At 47.5% G+C, this 21,605-nt stretch overlaps 1 protein-coding gene across 1 annotated transcript in view; it reads right to left on the bottom strand.

Annotated features, from left to right (window-relative positions):
* The window catches only part of SLC29A4 (solute carrier family 29 member 4), a 122,033-nt gene that overhangs the window by 12,226 nt on the left and 88,202 nt on the right, over positions 1 to 21,605 (bottom strand). Inside the window, exons 9-10 of the mRNA XM_069985334.1 lie at positions 9,782 to 9,969; positions 1,750 to 1,990 (exon numbers count right to left, since the gene is read on the bottom strand). Coding sequence (XP_069841435.1) covers positions 1,750 to 1,990; positions 9,782 to 9,969 — 429 coding nt within the window. The remainder of the gene's footprint in view (positions 1 to 1,749; positions 1,991 to 9,781; positions 9,970 to 21,605) is intronic.

The raw sequence follows: 21,605 nt of genomic DNA on the forward strand, positions 1-21,605 counted from the left end.
GGGTAGTGTAATAGTGTTTTTAACTTTCTTTTTTTTACACATTTGAAGTCCCTTTGGGGGACTTTTACATAGATTAGTTTGATTTCTACTCTGATGAATGCTATGCCATAGGCATAGCATTGATCAGTGTTATCGGCGCTCTGCTCATTGAGCCTGCCTGTGCAGGCTCAGTGCAGCAGATCGCCGATCGGACTGCACGGAGGCAGGTAAGAGACCTCCGGCGGCCCGTATTACCGATCGGGACCCCCGCAGTCACACTGCGGGGGTCCCGATCGGTAAGTGACAGGGGACTCCCCCTGTCACTTGCACTTAAACGCTGCGGTCGTGCCGCGATCACGGCGCTTAAGGGGTTAATGACACGCGACAGCGCGATCGCTGCAGGGTGTCATTACCGGTGAGGTCCCGGCTGCTCACTGTAGCCGGCCCCCACCTGCTATGAAGCGCGCTCCGCTCCGGAGCGCGCTTCATAGCGGGAGAAACACCCAGGGCGTACAGTTACGCCCTAGGTCGTCTGGGGACAGACTTCCATGGCGTAACTATACGCCCTGGGTCGTCTAGGGGTTAAAGGGTTAAAGAGTCATTGTCGTTAAAATTTTTTTTGCAGAAATCAATAGTCCATGCGATTTTAAGAAATTTCGTAATTGGGTTTATTAGGCAAATATGCCATTATCTGCATTTAAAAAGACTTTTCCCAGGTCCCCCCCCCTCCTCTCCTTTCTGTCATCCACTGCTCAGAATCAGGAAATCTCATCGGATGCCTCTATTCAGAGGTCAAAGAGGTCAGTGCTGATGTCAGAGGAGATAGCACAATGATGTATCTGTAAATTAACTCTTTGTTGTCCTGTTTTGGTGCCTCATCTCTCCCCTCTCCGTAGAGAACAATGAAGACAGGGGGGAGAGCTTCAAACTGCTTTTTCATGATAAAAATGCATTTTTCGGCTAATGAAACCAATTACAAAGTTTCTTAAAATTGCCTGTACTATTGATTTCTGAAAAAAACCCTTTAATGTATGCTATGCGCATAGAGTCCATCTGAACCCGATCGTTCGGCATTTGATTAGCGGTGGCTGCTGAAGTTGGATAAAGCCCTAAGGCTATGTGGAAAACATGGATATAGTAATTGGCTGTGTCCATGTTTTCCAGACAACCTTAGGCTGGGTTCACACTACGTATATTTCAGTCAGTATTGTGGTCCTCATATTGCAACCAAAACCAGGAGTGGATTAAAAACACAGAAAGGATCTGTTCACACAATGTTGAAATTAAGTGGATGGCCGCCAAATAACAGTAAATAACTGCCATTATTTCAATACAGCAGCCGTTGTTTTAAAATAACAGTAAATATTTGCCATTAAACGGCAGCCATCCACTCAATTTCTACATTGTGTGAACAGAGCCTTTCTGTGTTTTTAATCCACTCCTGGTTTTGGTTGCAATATAAGGACCACAATACTGACTGAAATATACTTAGTGTGAACCCAGCCTTAGAGCTTTATCCAACTTCAGCAGCTACCGCTAATTGAATGCCGAACGATCGGGTTCGGATGGACTCGAGCATGCTCGAGGTTCGCTCATCTCTAGTTATAATGCTTTGCACATAATGCGTATAGTCGGTGGATTAACGAATGGAAGCATTCAACCTGTCATACACCTAAAAATATATAATAATAATAATAGTATACTATATTACTATTATTATCATAACCAATTAATACAACATGATTATTAAATTACAAGTTGAGGACATACCTGCTAGCTCCCGCTGCTCTGGTACAACTAGGCCGGATGCAAGAATCATAGGAACACTGCCAAAATATCCATTGGTGATGCCCATTAGCAGAGAAAAGATGCATGGCCAGGCTGGGTGACTAAAGGTAGGTTTTCCACTTGGATATACGCACATTATAAAAAGTGGAATAAACACAACACGCAAGCTAGAACAAATAAGCAGGTTGATACCACGCCATTCATATGGCACTGCTGCCAGTATCTGGTAGAAATAAAAAATTTAAAAAATTATAAATTTGTATTATAACATATTTTCAATACCAGCAAGTAAATGGTGGGAGGGATTACAAAAAATACAGCAAAATAAACTTTTCAAAAGAAAATCTAGAGGGAAACTTTCTATTTGGTTGCTATATGCATCATGTTCAGTTTTCCTTTTCACTTGTTTTTACACATTTACCTAATAAAATATTGAACAGTAATTCCAATTATTCTTTTTAGGTAGCTCTCAGTACCCAGTTAAAGGGGTACTCCAGACAAGGGCCCTTTTTTGATGTATGCTCAGGGCTCCCTCAGCGCCACAAATTGCTTTCAATACTACATTTTTTTCTGCTGAAACTCAAATTTACCTTGATATAACATCTCCTTCTTGTCCACCTTCATCTTTTCCCCATCCAATTCAACACCAAAAATCATTACATCATCACAATCACATCAATCACTGTTAATGGCTCCATATTTTACTCAAGCCTACTGCATAAAAAAAAAAAGTTTTACTTACATCCTGTCTATCAGACATCAAATCCAATGCCATACTACGTTCTGTTGCATCTTCCTCAAATCTGCTTTTTCCATAACTTCCATAAATAATCAAAAATGCTTAGAAATGGCCTCCATGGACTACTGGCAGTGAGTGTGTAAGTGCGGGAGGGGCTGCGGGGAGACGCTAGATTGCCCAGGCAGCTCATAGAGGATAGTGGCGGTCTGCTGCCGCCGCTCCTATTCCACGGAGCGAAGGCAGCAGATCACTACTATATCAGTCGTTTGTTTTTCAACATGTTTGAAAGACAAACGACTGCAACGATCAGCCGACATGAACGATGTTGACTGACCGTTGCCTTTTATTCCACAAAACGATTATCGGCCCGTAGCGGCCGATATTGTCCGATGCAGCCGATAATCGCTCCATGGAATAGGGCCTTAACTCTCTAAAGAGATTATACACACGGCAGAATGCCTGATTTTGCCTGTTTGCTAGCATTCATATGGTGGAAGTGAGTGCTGTGGAGCACAACAGTTGACGTTCTATACAAGGATAATATAGGAAAGAGAGGAAGGTACTGAGGTAGTTGGCTAGTATTTTTGACAACAAAATTACTGATTTAATTTTTTTAGCATCACATGTAAGAAGAACATGGAGAAAAGCAGCACTTAACCATTGATAAAGCTTTCATTATCCTTTATACAATGCCCATATGAGTGGGGAATACTGACAGCAGGTGCGTTCAACATAAGCGATGGCCGTTCACTCCAGCATGCTCTCTCCAACATTGTGGTACCACTAGCTTTTCTTACATGTGATGGTTGGTACTTCAGTAGAGCACCACTTTGCAGTCCCAATGCTAACTGAAACCCATACAGAGGAATCTGGTATCTACTGCAGCGGTCAGGAACCTATGACTCGTGAGCCAGATGTGGCTCTTTTGATGGACGCATCTGGCTCTGGACGGGAGCGCTGCTCGAGGGTCCACAGAGGCAGGGGGTCCACTGAGGTCCCCAGCAGACTTTTGAGCACCCTGAGGGAGAAGAGCAACCCGGCAACTGTAAGTAAACCCCAAGCGGGGAGTGGAGAGAGGGATGAGGGAGATGGTGGGGTGATTGTGTCTGGTCGCGGGGTAGCCAGCATGCAGGTGGTCACCCAGCTTTCCTAGCATGAGGGGGAGTTACTCAGCTTTCCCAGCAGGGGAGGGGTCGCTCAGCTTTCCAGCATGAGGGGGGGGGGGGGGGTGTCACCCAGCTTTCCAAGCATGAAGGGGGTCAATCAGCTTTCCCAAGATGAAGGGGGTCACTCAGCTTTCCCAACAGGAAGGGGGTCACCCAGCTTTCCCAGCATAAAGTCAGTCATCCAGATTACCCAGCATGAAGGGGGTCACTCAGCTTTCCCAACATGAGTGGGGGGGGGGGGGGGGGTCAGCCAGCTTTTACAGCATAAAGCCAATCACCCAGCTTTCCCAGCTTGAAGGGGATCTCTCAGCTCTCCAGGCATAAAGGGTACCAGAAATCACATTAATTGTGAGAAGTACTATATTCTTCATTGGTTAGCAACAGCATAACAACGTTATTAAAAGAATTAAGAGACTTATTGTACTATAAAAGTGTTGGTCTTACATAAAATCCAAACATTTACTTTTAATTCAGATGTAAACATTTTGTATGGCTCTCACGGAATTACATTTTAAAATATTTGGCGCTCATGGCTCTCTCAGCCAAAAAGGTTCCCTACCCCAATCTAGTGTTTGCCTGATAGTAAGGACAATGCCAGGTTTTCTGTATTCTTTTATGTATCAATTTGTTTACATTCAGCCAAAGGCCTACCTAATTTGTTTCCATCCTTTAGGCTATGTTTACACAATGTATCTATTGTATTAATTATTACAAAAGATAGGCTGCCATAGAAGTCAGAGGGAATCCCGGACAGAGTGTATACATCGGGAGCATGGCAGAAGGATTTTGACAGTGTATCCAACCGCCCTGAAAAGATGACCGTTACACTTTTAGGCAGTGTCGGACTGGAGTGCCTTGGGCCCACCAGGGGAAATCATTCTTAGGGCCCACCCTTCAGCCACCATACTTATCTATGGTAACATTAATAAGGGTCCAGTTACATGGCGTGATTTGGGGCAGTATGGGGCTGCAAACGATTGCTAATCAGCAGGGCAGGAATACACAGAGATGTGCAGCCGACAGCAATGATTTTTACAGCCGCACAAAAGATCAAATCAGCCGACTATGGGGCATTTGCTTGTCAGCTGATCTCTGACACTTTTACATGGGGCTTCCTAGGAGCGCTTGTTACCGATAATTGGCCGGTGTAATTGGGCTATAAGACAATTTCCTTTGTATGATAACACTGTATACTTAGATACAAAAGTCATACAGCTACCAATGACACCAGTATATAAAGAGCAAATATCCCCACACATATTACCGCCATACTATTACTGACCAGATCCTGTATACTGAGACTGATTTTACCAATAATACCATTATATAGGCGGGAAATATTATCACCATACATATTACCGCCACAATTACCGCCATACTGTTACTGACCAGATCCTGTATACTGAGAGTGATATTACTAATAATACCAGTATATCAGAGGGAAATATTATCACCATACATATTACCGCCATACTGTTACTGAACAAATCCTGTATACCAATAATACCAGTATACAAGGGGAAAATATTACCGCCACACCACAACCAATACCATCACTATATTGTTACTGACCAAATCTAGTATACTAAGAACAATAAAAAACAGTACCGAATTACAAGCAACAAATACCACCACATACTGACAAATACCACCACATACTGTCTAATACCACCACATACTGACTAACACCACCACTGCTACTGAATAAGATTCACTGTACACAGATCACCATCACCTCATCCAGTCATATAGAGGTAGACACAGCTCTACACAGGTTCTATACACCATATACGTTACAGTGCAAATATATCAGGTGACTCACAGGGGACGTCTTTTCTGATCGGAGTTCTTCCCTTTTCATCTTCTCCATTCGTCCTGGGCCATAATGAGAACTTCTATGAGCCACGAATCCACAGAATCTGCCAGACAGACATATTAGGCTCCTCACTATGTCACCATCCTCATCTCTCTACAAACTGCACATCTGTATTGGCCCCTGTACGCCCTCACTCATATATTCCTTACAGTATATGGTCCCCCCTCTGTTGTCCCCCTTATAAATTGCACCCCATATTGTCCATCCCCCATATAGGTACCCCCCTTATGCTGTCCATCCCCATATATATAGCCCCCTCAAATTGTCCTTCAATATAGATATCCTCATGTCCATTCACCCCATATGGCCCCCTCATGTTGTCGATTCCTCAGTAATAGCCCCCTCATGTTGTCCATTGCCCCCTATAGCCCCCTCATGTTGTCCAACCCCCCCATAGCCCCCTCATGTTTTCCATCTCCCCATAACCCCCTCATGTTGTGCATCCTCCCCCATAGCCCCCTCATGTTTTCCATTCCCACTATAGCCCTCTCATGTTGTCCATCCCCCCTATAGCCCCCTCATGTTGTCCATCTCCCCCCTATAGCCCCCTCATATTGTCCATCTCCCCCCCATGTTGTCCATCTCCTCCCCATGTTGTCCATCTCCTCCCCATGTTGTCCATCTCCTCCCCATGTTGTCCATCTCCTCCCCATGTTGTCCATCTCCCCCCCCCCTCTCATGTTGTCCATCTCTCCCCCCCCCCATGTTGTCCATCTCCCCCCCCCCCTCTCATGTTGTCCATCTCTCCCCCCCCATGTTGTCCATCTCCCCCCCCTCTCATGTTGTCCATCTCTCCCCCCCCATGTTGTCCATTCTCCCCCCCCCTCTCATGTTGTCCATCTCTCCCCCCCCATGTTGTCCATCTCTCCCCCCCCATGTTGTCCATCTCTCCCCCCCCATGTTGTCCATCTCTCCCCCCCATGTTGTCCATCTCTCCCCCCCCATGTTGTCCATCTCCCCCCCCCTCTCATGTTGTCCATCTCTCCCCCCCCATGTTGTCCATCTCCCCCCCCCCTCTCATGTTGTCCATCTCTCCCCCCCCATGTTGTCCATCTCTCCCCCCCCATGTTGTCCATCTCTCCCCCCCCATGTTGTCCATCTCTCCCCCCCCATGTTGTCCATCTCTCCCCCCCCCCCTCATGTTGTCCATCTCCCCCCCCCCCCCCTCATGTTGTCCATCTCTCCCCCATGTTGTCCATCTCTCCCCCATGTTGTCCATCTCTCCCCTCCCCTCATGTTGTCCATCTCTCCCCCACCCCCCTCATGTTGTCCATCTCCCTCCTATGATAAAAAAAACAAAACTGAAACTCAACTCACCTGTCAACACGCTCCCCCATCGTTGGTCTCTTCTCCACTGTTCCCCGACAGACGAGCAGCTCCTGGTCCTGGACAGCGCCATCAACACCGAGCTCCGTGCGCGCCGCAGCGGCTGGGACTTCCGGTTCACGGGTATGCGCTACGTGAACCGGAAGTCCTAGCAGCCGCACCGCGCACAGAGCTCAGTGGTGATGACGCTGCCGGGACCAGCAGCTGCTCATCTGTCGGGGAGGCGGCGGCGGCAGCACCCTTGTGATCGCAAGCTTGCGATCACAAGGAAGGGAAGGTGCCGGCCAGCTATCGGCGGCTGAGTGGGCCCCCCAGGAGCACGGGGGCCCCCGATGCGGGGGGACCGTGCTCCCTGACTGGGGGGCGGGGCCTACTCCTGCTTGGGGCCCACCGGGGGTTTGCAGGCGCTTACCAGGGCCTCATTCAGCTTCAAACCTCTAACCAGCCTCTAACTGAAATTCATCTGCTTCACCTCAGTCTCTGGTCTCAAACCCCTTATACAATATAATTATAGTGCTTGAAAAGCACTATATTGTAATCCGTATTCTTCTTCTTCTTCTTCTTCTTCCGTTTCTTCTTCCAGCCATTTTTCTGCGCGTAATACAGCCCGAACCGCTTTGCGCACAGACTCCGTTCAAACTGCGTTTCGAAGCCCTCGGCGGTGTGTGGTGTGTGTGGTGTGCTATCTATTTTTCGTTTCGATCAGATTTGTCGTTTAAGAAATTTACGTTTAAAGACCCCAAATTTCCCATAGAAAATAATGGCCCATTGCAAATAATGGCCACACTCTAACCGCTGACAGCCAATCACAGCACATATGCAAATAGCTGAAATATAGCAGCCAATAGGAACTTTAAGGTCTCGTCATGCATTGTATCACACCATCCACAGTCACATGTCCACTATTGGCCAAAAGAAGATATAATATATATGGAAGGTCCTAAACGATTTTGTCTCCCTGACATAAGTAAGATTGTCATGGTAACCGAGCAATGATCTTTACCATTATAAGTAGCAGAGGTCAGTCAGTAAAAGAGCAGAGCTGAGGCAGCCATGTAGCAGGTACGGGATCCAAGCTGCTCTTAAAGGGACGGTACCAAAGCCGCTCTTAAAGGGACCCAAGCCGGTCTAAATGGGTCTCTTTAAGAGCGAACTAAGTACCTGTAAGAGCGACCCAGGTCCCTTTAAGAGCGAAATGGGTCCCTTTAAAGGAAATATTTTGCTCTTAGAGACCCGTTTCGCTCGAACTGGGTCCCTTTAAGAGCGACCTTGGTCCCTTTAAGAGCGAAATATGTCCCTTTAAGCGCAAAATATGTCCCTTTAAGAGATAAATTGGTCCCTTTAAGAGTGACCTTGGTCCCTTTAAGAGCAACCTGGGTCCCTTTAAGAGCGAAATACGTCCCTTTCAGAGCAAAATGGGTCCCTTTAAGAGCGAAATATGTCCCTTTAAGAGCTAAATGTGTCCCTTTAAGAGCAAAATGGGTCCCTTTTAAGAGCTAAATCGGTCCCTTTAAGAGCGACCTGGGTCCCTTTAAAGAGCGACCTGGGTCCCTTTAAAGAGCGACCTGGGTCCCTTTAAAGAGCGACCTGGGTCCCTTTAAAGAGCGACCTGGGTCCCTTTAAAGAGCGACCTGGGTCCCTTTAAAGAGCGACCTGGGTCCCTTTAAAGAGCGACCTGGGTCCCTTTAAAGAGCGACCTGGGTCCCTTTAAGAGGGACCCAGGTCGCTCTTAAAGGGATCCAAGTCTCTCTTAAAGGGATCCATGTAGCTCTTAAAGGGATCCATGTAGCTCTTAAAGGGACGGGACCCAAGTCACTCTTAAATGGACCCAAGTCGCTCTTAAAGGTATGGGACCCAAGTCACTCTTATTGGGACGAGACCCATGTTTCTCTTAAAGGGAAGTCACTGTTAAAGGGGCGCTCTTTTCTGTATAATATCTTTGAGTACTGTATAATATATTTGAGGGCAAGGTTAAAAACTAAATTAGAACTATTGTTACCTCATAGTCATATTTTCTTACTTTTCAATTACCTACATTTATTTTCAAATAGACAGTTAAAATCTAATTTGTTGCCATGAGCAACATAACAGAATGTTCTGCTGGATTTGTCATTCGATGGACATTAGTAGTGACCAACAGACTACATTAATGTATAATAGGCTCTGTCACATTCCATTGGGGTCTCTGTTTTTTGACAGGAAAAATAGCAATGCATTGCATTAAAGCGTAACTGTCATGTTTTTTTTTTATTGCAGAAATCAGTAGTATAAGCGATTTTAAGAAACTCTGTAATAGGTTTCATCAGCCAAAAAAAGCCTCTTTCTGTACTCAAAAAGCAATCTCCCAGCCTCCCCCCCCTGACTTCTTATCTGTGCATTATCAGGCAAACACGTTTTCATTACAGAGAAGCCAGTGAAGACTGGCTCTGCTCTCTCCATTGTAAGCCTATGAAGGGGGGAGGGGCTGGGGGAGATGAGGGAGCAGGAAGAGGTGACATGAAGGTCAGCTGTTTCTAGACTGTCAGGGCAGCTAAAACGCTAAATTCAGGTGTCAGAAAGGTAAGTGCTTATCTATGAACTTACTGAGAGAAGATTGCAGGGTGTTGTGCTGTGCAGGGCTGCTCCGTGCTCAGTCACTCCTAACAGCCCCTCCCCTCTCCATAGCCACATAATGGAGACAGAAATCCTGCTCCTTCTGCAGTGAGGGGGGAGGCTGGGAGATTGCTTTTTCAGTACAGAAGGAAACTCTTTTAGTACATAAAACCTATTACAGAGTTTCTTAAAATCGCTTGTACTGTTGATATTTAATGTTTTCAGAAAAATGACCCTGAAATGACAGTTACGCTTTAACTTAAAGACGTAATGAAAACAATACTGATTATTAAAAAGAAATAAAAAAACACTCACCTTGCCAACAAAGTCTGACAGGTTAAAAATAGCCATGATAAGAATAGGAAGCCATTCTCCCATTGTGCAGTCCCTGATTTCTGACTCCAATCCAGGGAATAGGCAAAGAGTGATAAAGTATGTTACAAGGATAGAAAGCATGTAGGCCCAAATCACCCGCAACACCAAATAACGATGAAACATCATATCTGCAATAACAAGATTAATAATATTGATTCATTTACACTCAAATATGATTAGGATGTTAAGGGATATTGGGGGAGATTTATCAAAGGGTGTAAAATTTAGACTGGCGCAAACTTCCCCCAGCAACCAATCACAGCTCCTCTTTCTTTCCACGAGAGCTGGAAGCTGAGCAATGATTGGTTGCTGTGGCCAGTTTGCACCAATCTAAATATTACACTCTTTGATAAATCTCCCCCATTGTGTTAGAATCAGATCCTTTTAAATTAAGGTATCTCATATTCAGCTCAGTTGAGACAAACTCTTTCCTATTAGAAACTTCGGAATTAATAAAATAGTCCTTTGTTCATTATCCCAATGTTTTGGCTAGAGAAAAGCGTGGTTACAAAGAGCATCCAAAGCTCTGAACTTGTTCTACGCTCCACTACACACAGACCAATGATCTGAATAGACACTGGCCCAGATTTACTATTGCAAATGTGTCAAAAACGTGATTTGTATTATACTGGTTATACGCTTTAGATGCTTTTCAACCAATCCAACAAAAGTAGTATGATCTAAGTTAGGTCAAATGGAATGTGGCATCAGTAATAGCTTTGAAGTAAGCCAACTAATAGTTTGTTTGAACTTAGGGCCACATTTATCATCCGGCGGACGGATGATTTTTGGCGGAAAGTGCCGATTTGCGTATTATTTTATACGCAAATGGCCGATTTGCGAATAAAATAATCGCAAATCAGCACTTTCCGCCGAGTACGCCAGGGGGCGGAAAGGGGGCGGAAAGTAGGCGGGAAGTGGGCGGAACGGAGGGCGCGGACTCAGAGTCCGCGCGATTTATCATCCGTTCCGCCCAAATGTACGCCGAAAACCTACTCCAGTCCTCAGCTGGCGTAGGTTTTCGGCGGTGCGCACCGGCGCGCACAGGATTTATGTACAGGCAGTCCGCCTCTACATAAATCCCCGTACCGCCGGAGCTGCGGGGGCATTTTTAAGTCCGGCGTAAAAAACGCCGGACTTAATAAATGCCTCCCTTAGACTATAGCACCTTCACATGTGCCAGATTTATTAATCAGTCTTATACACTTTGAGAAATCTGTTGAAATTAAAGACTGTCTGGTCAGATGCACATTTCAGATTTCAGTAAATCTGAGTCAATGTGCAATCTTGTTGTTATTCAGTTATAAAAGTCACAATGCCATTAGAAAAAGTAATTGCATACAATATTGGGGTAGTAATATGTGGAATATCAACAAAATGCAAAGCACTTATTCAAATCTAGCAGTTATAAACCAGTGATATACTATCAGTCGAATTGCATGTGAAGCATAATGCTGTAGATGAAAGCTGTATAAGGCTATGTTCACACTATGTTAGTACCGTGGTGATCAAGGTCGTGATTACTACAGTACTTACGTAGTGCTGCAACTGAGGGAATCCTGGTCGGAGTATATACACATAGTATACAGTTCGGCCGAGCGGCGCCGCAAGAAACTGACATGTCAGTTTTCTATGGCCGCTATTCATTTTATTGCAGCCGCAAAAAACCCTGCCAGTTCACACAATTGGGAGTGTGGCTCTGGCTGCACGCTCCATTGTGTGCAGTGGGGAATTCTGATGCGGGCACGCATGGCCAGGATGATCTTTTCTGACACCGGATGTTCCGTGACCTGGACGGGTCACAGAACAGCCGGTCTCTTAAGACTGTATGAATAGAGAAAAAGAAAAAAGGGGGAAGAAAAAAATGTAATGCAGGGGGAAGGGAGAAGGATAAGGGGGAATGGCGACAGGGGAGCAGAGAGGCACACAAAGTTTCCTGTAGGACAAATTTAGATTTTGAAAAAGATGTAATTGTATCAAAAGTTCAGTATATCAGAGGTGGAAACTCCATAAAAATGATCCAGCCACTCCACACTTTTCAAAACGTCTCATTATGGCTGCAGTCTTCTGCAATCAATTATGCATAACTGTGAATTGGGTTAAGCCTTGATGACCAGACAGTCTCACCAGATGTGAACCATCTAACTATCCTCATCTCTAAGGCTGTGTTTGCCCACACAGATAATTGACCAATGTATCTGACAGAATTTTAAAGCCAGACCCCGGAATGGATGTGAAAAGAGAAATCTTGAGCAATGTAGATGCAGACACACAGTGTGAGCCCTAGCGCTAGGCCCTCCAAGACTATCTTTGCCTACTTGCCAGCCAAACCCTAAGCAGTTGGCGACAACTGGGATGACGTTACTTTCACTTGGTAAGTGAAACATAGAACAAGACAGACAAGCACAATAAAGGCAAAGAGGTCAGAATTCCAAGTATGAAATGGCAGCTCAAGCTACAAGAAACTGTCGCAAGCAGTGTCTAAGAGGACAAGTGGACTTCTTATGAGATGCCAGAGTAACAATCCAAGGCCTCCACACAGAACCCAGACTAACAGATAAGGGAGATAAGTTGCCAAGGAACCTATCCATCAGTACTCAGTCTAAACCATCTGCAGCCTGGCACAAGGCTAGCAGAAACCAGATGGGTGTGGGGGTGAACTGGTGCAAAGGAAACCTACAATTCAGACACTGAATCATGACCAAAAGCGCAGTCTCGGCAGAGGACTGCACTAAGGTCTAAACAGGTACAGACATTACAAGTGTAAAGCCTTTTTCCCTTAAGCCCTAGTTATGCGGAGGACTGTCAACCTGCCGGTGGAGGAGTCCACCAGGGGATCCATCATCAAATCTCCTCCCAATATCCTCCAAGACCACCTCCACAAAGCCATCCACCTCCAGTAATATGTCTCATCCTGATCCTTGATTAGAGTTAGCGAGGTAGATATTGGCAATTGTATATGGCTCAAGGTAACAGACTGGCCCAATCGTCTTGAACAGACACAAAATGACTCAGGTATCTCCCCAGGATTTGGTTAACCCAAACAACCTGTCCATTACACTGAGGATGATGGGCAGAGGAAAAGTTCAGTTTTACCTGCAGACAATGGCAAAGGGCTCACCAAAACTTAGAGCATCTCTATCAGAGACTATGTTGAGGGGTAATCCATGAAGACAAAAGATGTGCTGAAAGAGGAGACTGACCAGCCGTAGGGCTAAAGGCAGACCTCTAAAAGATATTGGGTGGCATTTATTAAGTCCAGCGTTTTTTACGCCTGACTTATAAATGCCCCCGCAGCTCCGGCGCTACGGAGATTTATGTAGAGGCGGACTGCCTCTACATAAATCCCGTGCACGCCGGTGCGCACCGCCGAAAACCTACGCCAGCTGAGGACTGGAGTAGGTTTTCGGCGTACATTTGGGCGGAACGGATGGTAAATCGCGCGGACCACTACACGCCCCCTTTCCGCCCCCTGGTGTACTCGTCGGAAAGTGCCGATTTGCGAATATTTTATTCGCAAATCCGCCATTTTCGAATAAAAAAGACGCAAATCGGCACTTTCCACCGAAAATCATCCATTCGCCGGATGATACATGTGGCCCTTTGCCTTCTCCTCTCCCATGACCTTGATCATTGGCCATCCTGATTTTGTACCAGGGATCTCAGTTCCCGGTTTCGGCTCCTGGGTGATTGCCAACAAATACAGGGCTTTCAATTTTATATCCCGTTCGGCATGGCTGACTCCTACTGAACTAGAGGTCCTGTCTGACCCGAGACCACTTGGCACCTGGCGTATCACTCATCTCACACACTTCCTTCTGCTGCACAATTCCCTACATCCAATACGTATTTCGAGGTGTGTTGCGATCTGGCCAACTCCACTACGTGCTACCACTTCTCTATAATGATCTGGTGGCCCCTCCTGACCAGGAGCCTCCTCCATTTCCCATTTTCATGGGAAAATGACTTCCAACTCTCCCTGATTCCGGGACAGGGATCTTGTCCCTCGTTTATAAAAGCGCACGCTTTCAGGAGGCAGGTTATAAAATTCTATCCTGCTGGTACCAGGTACCTGTACGATTGCATGTGATTTGGCCCGAGGTGGACTTCACCTGTTGGATATGTGGGACTGCAGAGGGCACCCACCTACACATTTTTTGGTCCTGCCTGGTACTCAGTCTTTTGGGATAAGGTTAAGGAGATCACATGTCGGGTCACTGGCCTTGAGGTTGAGCTCTCCCTAGCCCTTTTTCTTCTTCACCACACTGAGATTTCTACTAAGAAGTAAAGGCGTTCTCTCCTATGCTTTTTGGTCATGGCACAGTTTTCCCACCAATCTCACTGTGGGTTGCCAAGGTGAAAGAGCTTATGAGAATGGAAGATTTGACCTCTGTGTTACATGACCAAAATGTTCGTTTTGCGAGCACATGGCTGGCATGGAATGAGTTTCAGAACACAGATAAATATGGACTACTGCTTCAAACATATCCATCTCCGACCTCCAGTGGACCTAAAGATTATGCCCTAGACATATGCGCTGTCCCCCCTTCATTGGGTCTGGTCCCCCATACTGGATCCTACCTCTTTGCTTCGAATAACCTTCCCCACTCTCCTCCCCCCTCCCTCACTCCCTCATACCTGTCCCCTCCCCCCCCTTTTTTCTTCTTCCTCTTACTTTCTGCTCCCCTTTCTTTCCTTCCCTCCTTTTCCCCCCCTTTTCCTCTTCCCCCCGCTTTGTTCTTTATTTCTCAGCTGACTCTAATCTACCATCAACTTTTTCCTATGCTCCTGCACATTGAGCTGAATGCTTCTTTCTTTCTTTGTTATGTTAGCAGGCTTCCTTACTATACTAGTGGGCAAGCCTGCCACGCATTAACTTTGTTGTCTGTGATATATGTCCTTCTCTGGAATACTTACCCATGTCTATGGGCCCACTGTTCATTTCATTATGGTTATTTACCTGCTCGGGGTGTGCTTACCCCTACTGTTCGACTCTTCTCTGTCAGAAAATGTGGTTGTTAAATAAAAAAATTTATAAAAAGGTGTCACCTGATTTCTTCAATATTCTACTGCTTTCTGTGGCTAACACGGTAAAGTACGGTAGAGGAAAATAAGACATCTTTGGTGACGACCGTATGACTGTATTGCCAGAGGAGGAAGGCAGATCTGTGATGAAGTCCATAGCAGTATGAAGCCAAGGCCTCTCAGGTACTGACAAAGGTTGGAGCAGGCCTGCGGATTTCAGCCAGGAAGACTAATTGCAAGCACATGAGGAACAAAAAAAAAAAAAGTCTTTAACATCCTTATGAAAGGTCTCCAGGGAGTTGTCCTTCTGATGGACAAAAAAGAATCTGGTGCGGGCAGGAGAAGTGGACTTTTAGATAAATCCTTTCTGAAGATTCTCCTTTATGTAGGCTGACATGGCCTGAGTTACGAGTATTGAGAGTGGGTATCCTCTACCCCGTGGTAGGAGGCTGACTGGGCAATCATATTTTCGATGAGGCGGAATAGTCCTGGTAGACAGCAAGTAAAGCTGACAGAGACTTAGACAGAAATGGAGAGCAGATGAGAGGGCGAGGGGCCTTGATGCATTGTGTAGGGCAGGCATGATCCCAATGAATTACCTCACGCTAATTTCAATCCAGGGTAGGAGTATGGCGTTGAAGCAACAGGAGCCCCAGGCGAAGAGGAACAGGGTAGCACATAGAAAGAAACCTCTTCTTTATGCAGAGCACCCACTTGAAGGGGAACTGTTTCCATACAGTATTGGATAGTCTCACTAATTTATAAAGCCGGACCTGTTGAGCCAGAATCCAGGAAAGCAGTAGTCTAGTACTGCTGTCCGGAAGAATTAGAGACTCAGCCTGGCAAGGACAGTCATAGAGAGGATGTGTTCACACAGAGGGATGCCTCTCTAACATTGCCTATCTGCAGGCATTTCCTGGTCTCTGAGGACACTGTGGGCAGTTTTAAGTGGAAATAATCGGGACTCGAACAGTCCAGGTACAAGTTTTGTTTCTGAAATGGAGTTCTCTCTACTGGTGTCAGGCGTCCACTTGCATGGGTTTCTCAGGGGAGCAGGAAACGCTGGTGCCAACCAAATGGCACAGCGAGGACAAACCAATTTGCACTCTTGGCAGATCTCTTCATCCCTTTTTGAGAGACCCAAGCGTCAATCTGGGAAGCCAGATGGATCAAGTCGTTCAAGAAACAGGGGAGATAAAGGCAGGAAGGCACATCCTTTCACACAGCTGGCAAGACCCTTCTCGTAAGTGGTTACAACAGCAGCACTGTTGTAGTCAAACTATGTGGCCAGGGTTCAGAATTGTTCTGCGTACTTCAGAAGAATTCCCTTGCTGTAGGTTCAGTAGGGCAGCCCTCAGCAGATGAAGCAAGTGCTGGCTCTTCAAAGATGCACCATATATTCTGACAGGAAGGATTGGAAATTAGCAATGACTGGAACATTCCAAAGCCACAGGGGTGTAGCCACTGCCAAGGCTTTCCTAGAGAGAAGACTGATTACGAACACCACCTTGGAGCTTTCTATGGTGAATTGGTTTGCCAAAGCACTTGCACAGCTTAGGGTCCCTGTGTCAAATTTGGAGGGTAGCGCTAGGCGTAGATTTGGTCCTAACATAGATGCTGCTGACAGTGGTGGCGATGTGGGTGTAGGCAGAGATTGTTGAGCTGCAAGAACTTATTGCATCATAGCGGAAAGCTGTTGCATTTTTTGAGATTGCTGTGCAATCTGTTGGTTTTGCTGGGTGACCACTCTGGAGATTTTGCTGGGATCCAGGGCCGGATCTTACTCTACAGCTGAATGATAGTGGTTCTGCTAAGCCTATGCAAGAGATGGTGAAAGCCGCACCAAGGAGCAGAGTGTAAAGGGCCACTGGTCTTCACCAGAGCCAGCCGCAAGGCAGGATGGGCTTGCTGCAGCAGTCGACCCCCAGGTTGCTACCCCTGGCACTTGCTTGCATAGAAAGCAAGGTGAGATGAAGTACAGTAACATGAGACAAATGCATAGTCGGGGACAGGCAGGGCAGGGCAGACGACAGGCAAGAATGGAGTCAAGGGACGTTAATGCTATGGGCACTAAAGATCCAGCAACATGTACCAGGAATGTGCAGATTTTATTGCGGCCAGGGATAGGCATAACCAAAGACCACTGGCTCTTTAAATTACAGCAGGGGCAGGGACCGGGAAAAGAAGAAGAGAGACTACACGGCACAGTCTCAGACTGACTCGGGCTCCATTCACCGTTTTTTCAGCAGTCAGAGCAGCCGCCAATCTAAGACCCCCCCCCCCCCCCCGCTCCAAGATGGCTGCTGCCACGCGCGTCTCTGTGTCGGCACGGTCACAGGACTCTGGCGCTGCTTCCCCAACACTGTCGGGCCGCTCAAGGGGTACAGATGCGGATGAGTCTGAGGACGAGTGGGATCTTAAAGCCTACATTAAAGCTCTACCTACAAAGGAGGACTTTGAGAGGTGCGTCACACGGCTAGAGACGAGCTACAAGAAAAAGGATAAATAAAAAATTTTATAAAAAGGTGTCACCTGATTTCTTCAATATTCTACTGCTTTCTGTGGCTAACACGTAAAGTACGGTAGAGGAAAATAAGACCTCTTTGGTGACGACCGTATGACTGAATTGCCAGAGGAGGAAGGCAGATCTGTGATGAAGTCCATAGCAGTATGAAGCCAAGGCCTCTCAGGTACTGACAAAGGTTGGAGCAGGCCTGCGGATTTCAGCCAGGAAGACTAATTGCAAGCACATGAGGAACAAAAAAAAAAGTCTTTAACATCCTTTTTTCAGCAGTCAGAGCAGCCGCCAGTCTAAGACCCCCCCCCCCCCCCCCCCGCTCCAAGATGGCCACTGCCACGCGCGCCTCTGTGTCGGCACGGTCACAGGACTCTGGCGCTGCTTCCCCAACACTGTCGGGCCGTTCAAGGGGTACAGATGCGGATGAGTAGGAGGACGAGTGGGATCTTAAAGCCTACATTAAAGCTCTACCTACAAAGGAGGACTTTGAGAGGTGCGTCACATGGCTGGAGACGAGCTACAAGAAAGAGGTAGACGCCATAAGGGGGGAAATACAGCACCTAGGCCACCGGGTGGTTGATTTGGACAGACAGCAGGAGGCCATACATGACAGGCTGGACGCGCATACGTCCATTTTACAAGATCATTCGGCCAAGATACAGGATCTTCTTACCATGCAGGAGGACATTGAAAACCGCCATAGGTGTAACAATGTCCGCCTCCGCGGTATACCGGAATCTGTGCAGCCGCAGGAGTTGGAGGAGACGGCTCAACGTCTATTTAACAAGCTCCTGGGCCCCGATCACACTGGGCCAGTTGAGATGGACCGCATACACCGCTCGCTGGGAGCTTACAAGGAAAAAGACAAAATCATGTCTGCTGCCAGGGGAAAGGGCCCTCTCGACCTAGATGGCGCGCCTGTCATTCTATTGCCTGATCTAGCCCGTCGTACCCTGCAGTTGCGCAGAGCACTCAAACCAGTCCTGGAGGCCCTGAAGGAACGGGAGATCCCGTACAGATGGGGATTCCCCTTTCAACTGATCGTCCGACATGGCAGCAAGTCGGTGACCTTTAGACATCTTGGTGACCTGCCTAATTTTCTGGGAGTCCTTGGCCTGCTGATGATTTCCCTCCCGGATTGGCCACCCGTGCTATACCCTGCTGACCCCCCACGTAGGGAAAGATGGCAAGATGTCCCTCGCAAGAATAGATCCTCCGGGTCTGCCTCTACGCTGTCCAGAAGGCCGAGGCCCTGACTTTTCTGCCCTGGTGGTCCCATGGGATTGTCCGGGACTTTGCCGTAGTCTCCTTTGACTCGGGGTGTTCCCCGACCGCTGCTGAGAATGTGGTCCACTAATGTTTCTCGGCTTCTTGTTTGCTACTTAGTTCCCTGGTTCAGTTTCATATACTGTTTCGTTTCTCTGAGTATTCTGGCTCTTATTCATGCATATCTTTTCTGTGTTATTAGGGTGTGGGGCAGGGGGAGGGGCGGGGGTTGGTCACTTGTGTTGGTCCTCCTGTTTTAGTTGGCTTTCATTCCCCCCAGTAGGGTTTGTAGCCAGCGGGCTGACTACAAGTATAATAGATTTCTAGTTATTTCTCAGTGGTTGATGCCATACATTTGCTTAGAAATGCAAACTGTTCTTTGTGCAGTGGTGTTCTTTCAGTTTGTTGTTTTTGCTCTTTCAGACTTCTCTGACTTTTCTTTCCCTCTTTTCTGATTACCCTCCTCTGTTGTTCCCTTCCCTTCCTCTTCCCGGTCTCGTCCCACCCTCCCTTTACCCCCCCTTTTTTGTTCCTTGACCACTTATGGATGCCTTAACTATCTGTTCTTTCAACGTTAAAGGCCTGAATGTGCCTCAAAAACGGGGCCACATCCTCTCCTATCTCCAGAAACACAAGGTTTCCATTGCCCTATTCCAGAAAACGCACTTTCAAACCTTGGCCTGTCCCAGGTTATCCACCAGACTGTACCCAACCTGGTACCATTCTACTAATGACGAGGCCAAATCTAAAGGCGTTTCTATCGCCTTCCATAGGTCCTTTCAACCGGATGTATCTAAGATCCAGACGGACCCGTTGGGTCGTTACCTTTTCCTCCAGTTCACCTATGCCTCGCAGTTATTCACAATTGCCTCTGTTTATTTTCCTAACAGGGTCAAGTCTCGTTTGGATTGGATCTTCTTTGCAGCTTAGATAATTTTGCCGGGTCCTCCAAGATTATTCTTGCTGGTGATTTTAACTGGGTGTGGGATCCTGCTCTGGATTCTTCGAGTGGTAAGTCCTCACTCTCCTTTGCAGCACTCCGTAGACTGAGGAAAGAATTCCACTCCCGACACCTAATTGATGCCTGGCGTGTTTTACACCCTGGCATCAAAGACTACACCTTTTTTTCCCCTTCTCGTGCTTCTTATTCCCGATTAGACATGATCTTTGTCAGTCATCCTCTCTTGTCTCATGCTCCTAAGACGTCCATTGATTCAATACTCTGGTCTGACCATGCCTTGATCCATTGGAGTTCAGCACCAACCCTGGCCGACCATTCTCGGAGGCTTAATGACCACCTGCTTAAGGACACATTGTGTCAAGCGGAGGTTCACCGTGTTATCACCACATTTCTTGAAACACATAGCTCTGACCCCACGGCGGCCCCACTTAAGTGGGAGGCCTTGAAGTGTACTGTAAGGGGCATTTTCATGTCCCATGGGGCGAGACTTAAGAAAGCCAACTCCCTCAAACTGAAAAAGCTGTTTGCGGACCTAGCCTCTGCTGAAACTCTAAATAAACATACGTTTTCTGTGGAGCTCCAGCAGGCCCGGATTGGTAATCTGGCGGTCCGGGCAAATGCCCGCTGGGCCGCCGAGATTACCAATCCATGGGCCGCCGGTCCCGCTGCAGACTTCACTCTGACCTGGGAATACGCTGCCCTGGAAGAGCTGTTGAGTGAATAGCGTGGCCGCCGGCCGCGCTGTTCTTGAACGCTGTATAGGGCCAGGGCCGCTGCCACAGGTGCAAGTATGCAACGGGACCGGCGGCCCTCTGCAACAGTCGAGAACAGCGCGGCCGGCCGCTATTCACTCAACAGCTCTAGCAGGGATGGGCGGCATATTCCCAGGTCAGCGCCCACAGCCCCCGTCTCCAGCGCCTCCCCCTTGCTTACAGCACTTGGGGGCTGCTCTGCCTCTTTACAATTTTACTCTGCCGCGCGCAGGCACGTCTGCTACAACCCCTCTGGCGGCTGACGTCACTTCCTGGACGTGCCGCCGAGGAGAACACAGTGCAGTGAGCCGCAGCAGCAGCAGAGGATAGCTGCTGAGCCGGAAGAACACTACTGGGAGCGAGGTGACAGGTGAGCATACAGTTTTTTTTGTTTTGTTTCACACAGGGGCTTTTTGGGACCTTACAAAAGGGGTACCAAGTCTTCATGGGGGAGGGGGGAGACGAAAACTATGGGGATGTTACAAGGGGGGAGGGGTTGGGGAGCTGTATATGGGGATGTTACAAGGGGGGGAGCTGTATATGGGGATGTTACAAGGGGGGGCTGTATATGGGGATGTTACAAGGGGGGGAGCTGTATATGGGGATGTTACAAGGGGGGGGGAGCTGTATATAGGGATGTTACTGGGGGGGAGCTGTATATGGGGATGTTACTGGGGGGGGAGCTGTATATAGGGATGTTACTGGGGGAGAGCTGTATATGGGGATGTTACTGGGGGGGGAGCTGTATATAGGGATGTTACTGGGGGGGAGCTGTATATGGGGATGTTACTGGGGGGGGAGCTGTATATAGGGATGTTACTGGGGGGGAGCTGTATATGGGGATGTTACTGGGGGGGGGAGCTGTATATAGGGATGTTACTGGGGGGGAGCTGTATATGGGGATGTTACAGGGGGGGGGGAGCTGTATATGGGGATGTTACAAGGGGGGGAGCTGTATATGGGGATGTTACAAGGGGGGGCTGTATATGGGGATGTTACTAGGGGGAAGCTGTATATGGGGATGTTACAAGGGGGGGGAGCTGTATATGGGGTTGTTACAAGGGGGGGAGCTGTATATGGGGATGTTACTAGGGGGAAGCTGTATATGGGGATGTTACTTGGGGGGAGCTGTATATGGGGATGTTACTTGGGGGGAGCTGTATATGGGGATGTTACTAGGGGGAAGCTGTATATGGGGATGTTACTTGGGGGGAGCTGTATATGGGGATGTTACTTGGGGGG

This window comes from Dendropsophus ebraccatus, chromosome 9, assembly GCF_027789765.1.
Source record: "Dendropsophus ebraccatus isolate aDenEbr1 chromosome 9, aDenEbr1.pat, whole genome shotgun sequence".
In the NCBI taxonomy this organism is placed as follows: domain Eukaryota; kingdom Metazoa; phylum Chordata; class Amphibia; order Anura; family Hylidae; genus Dendropsophus; species Dendropsophus ebraccatus.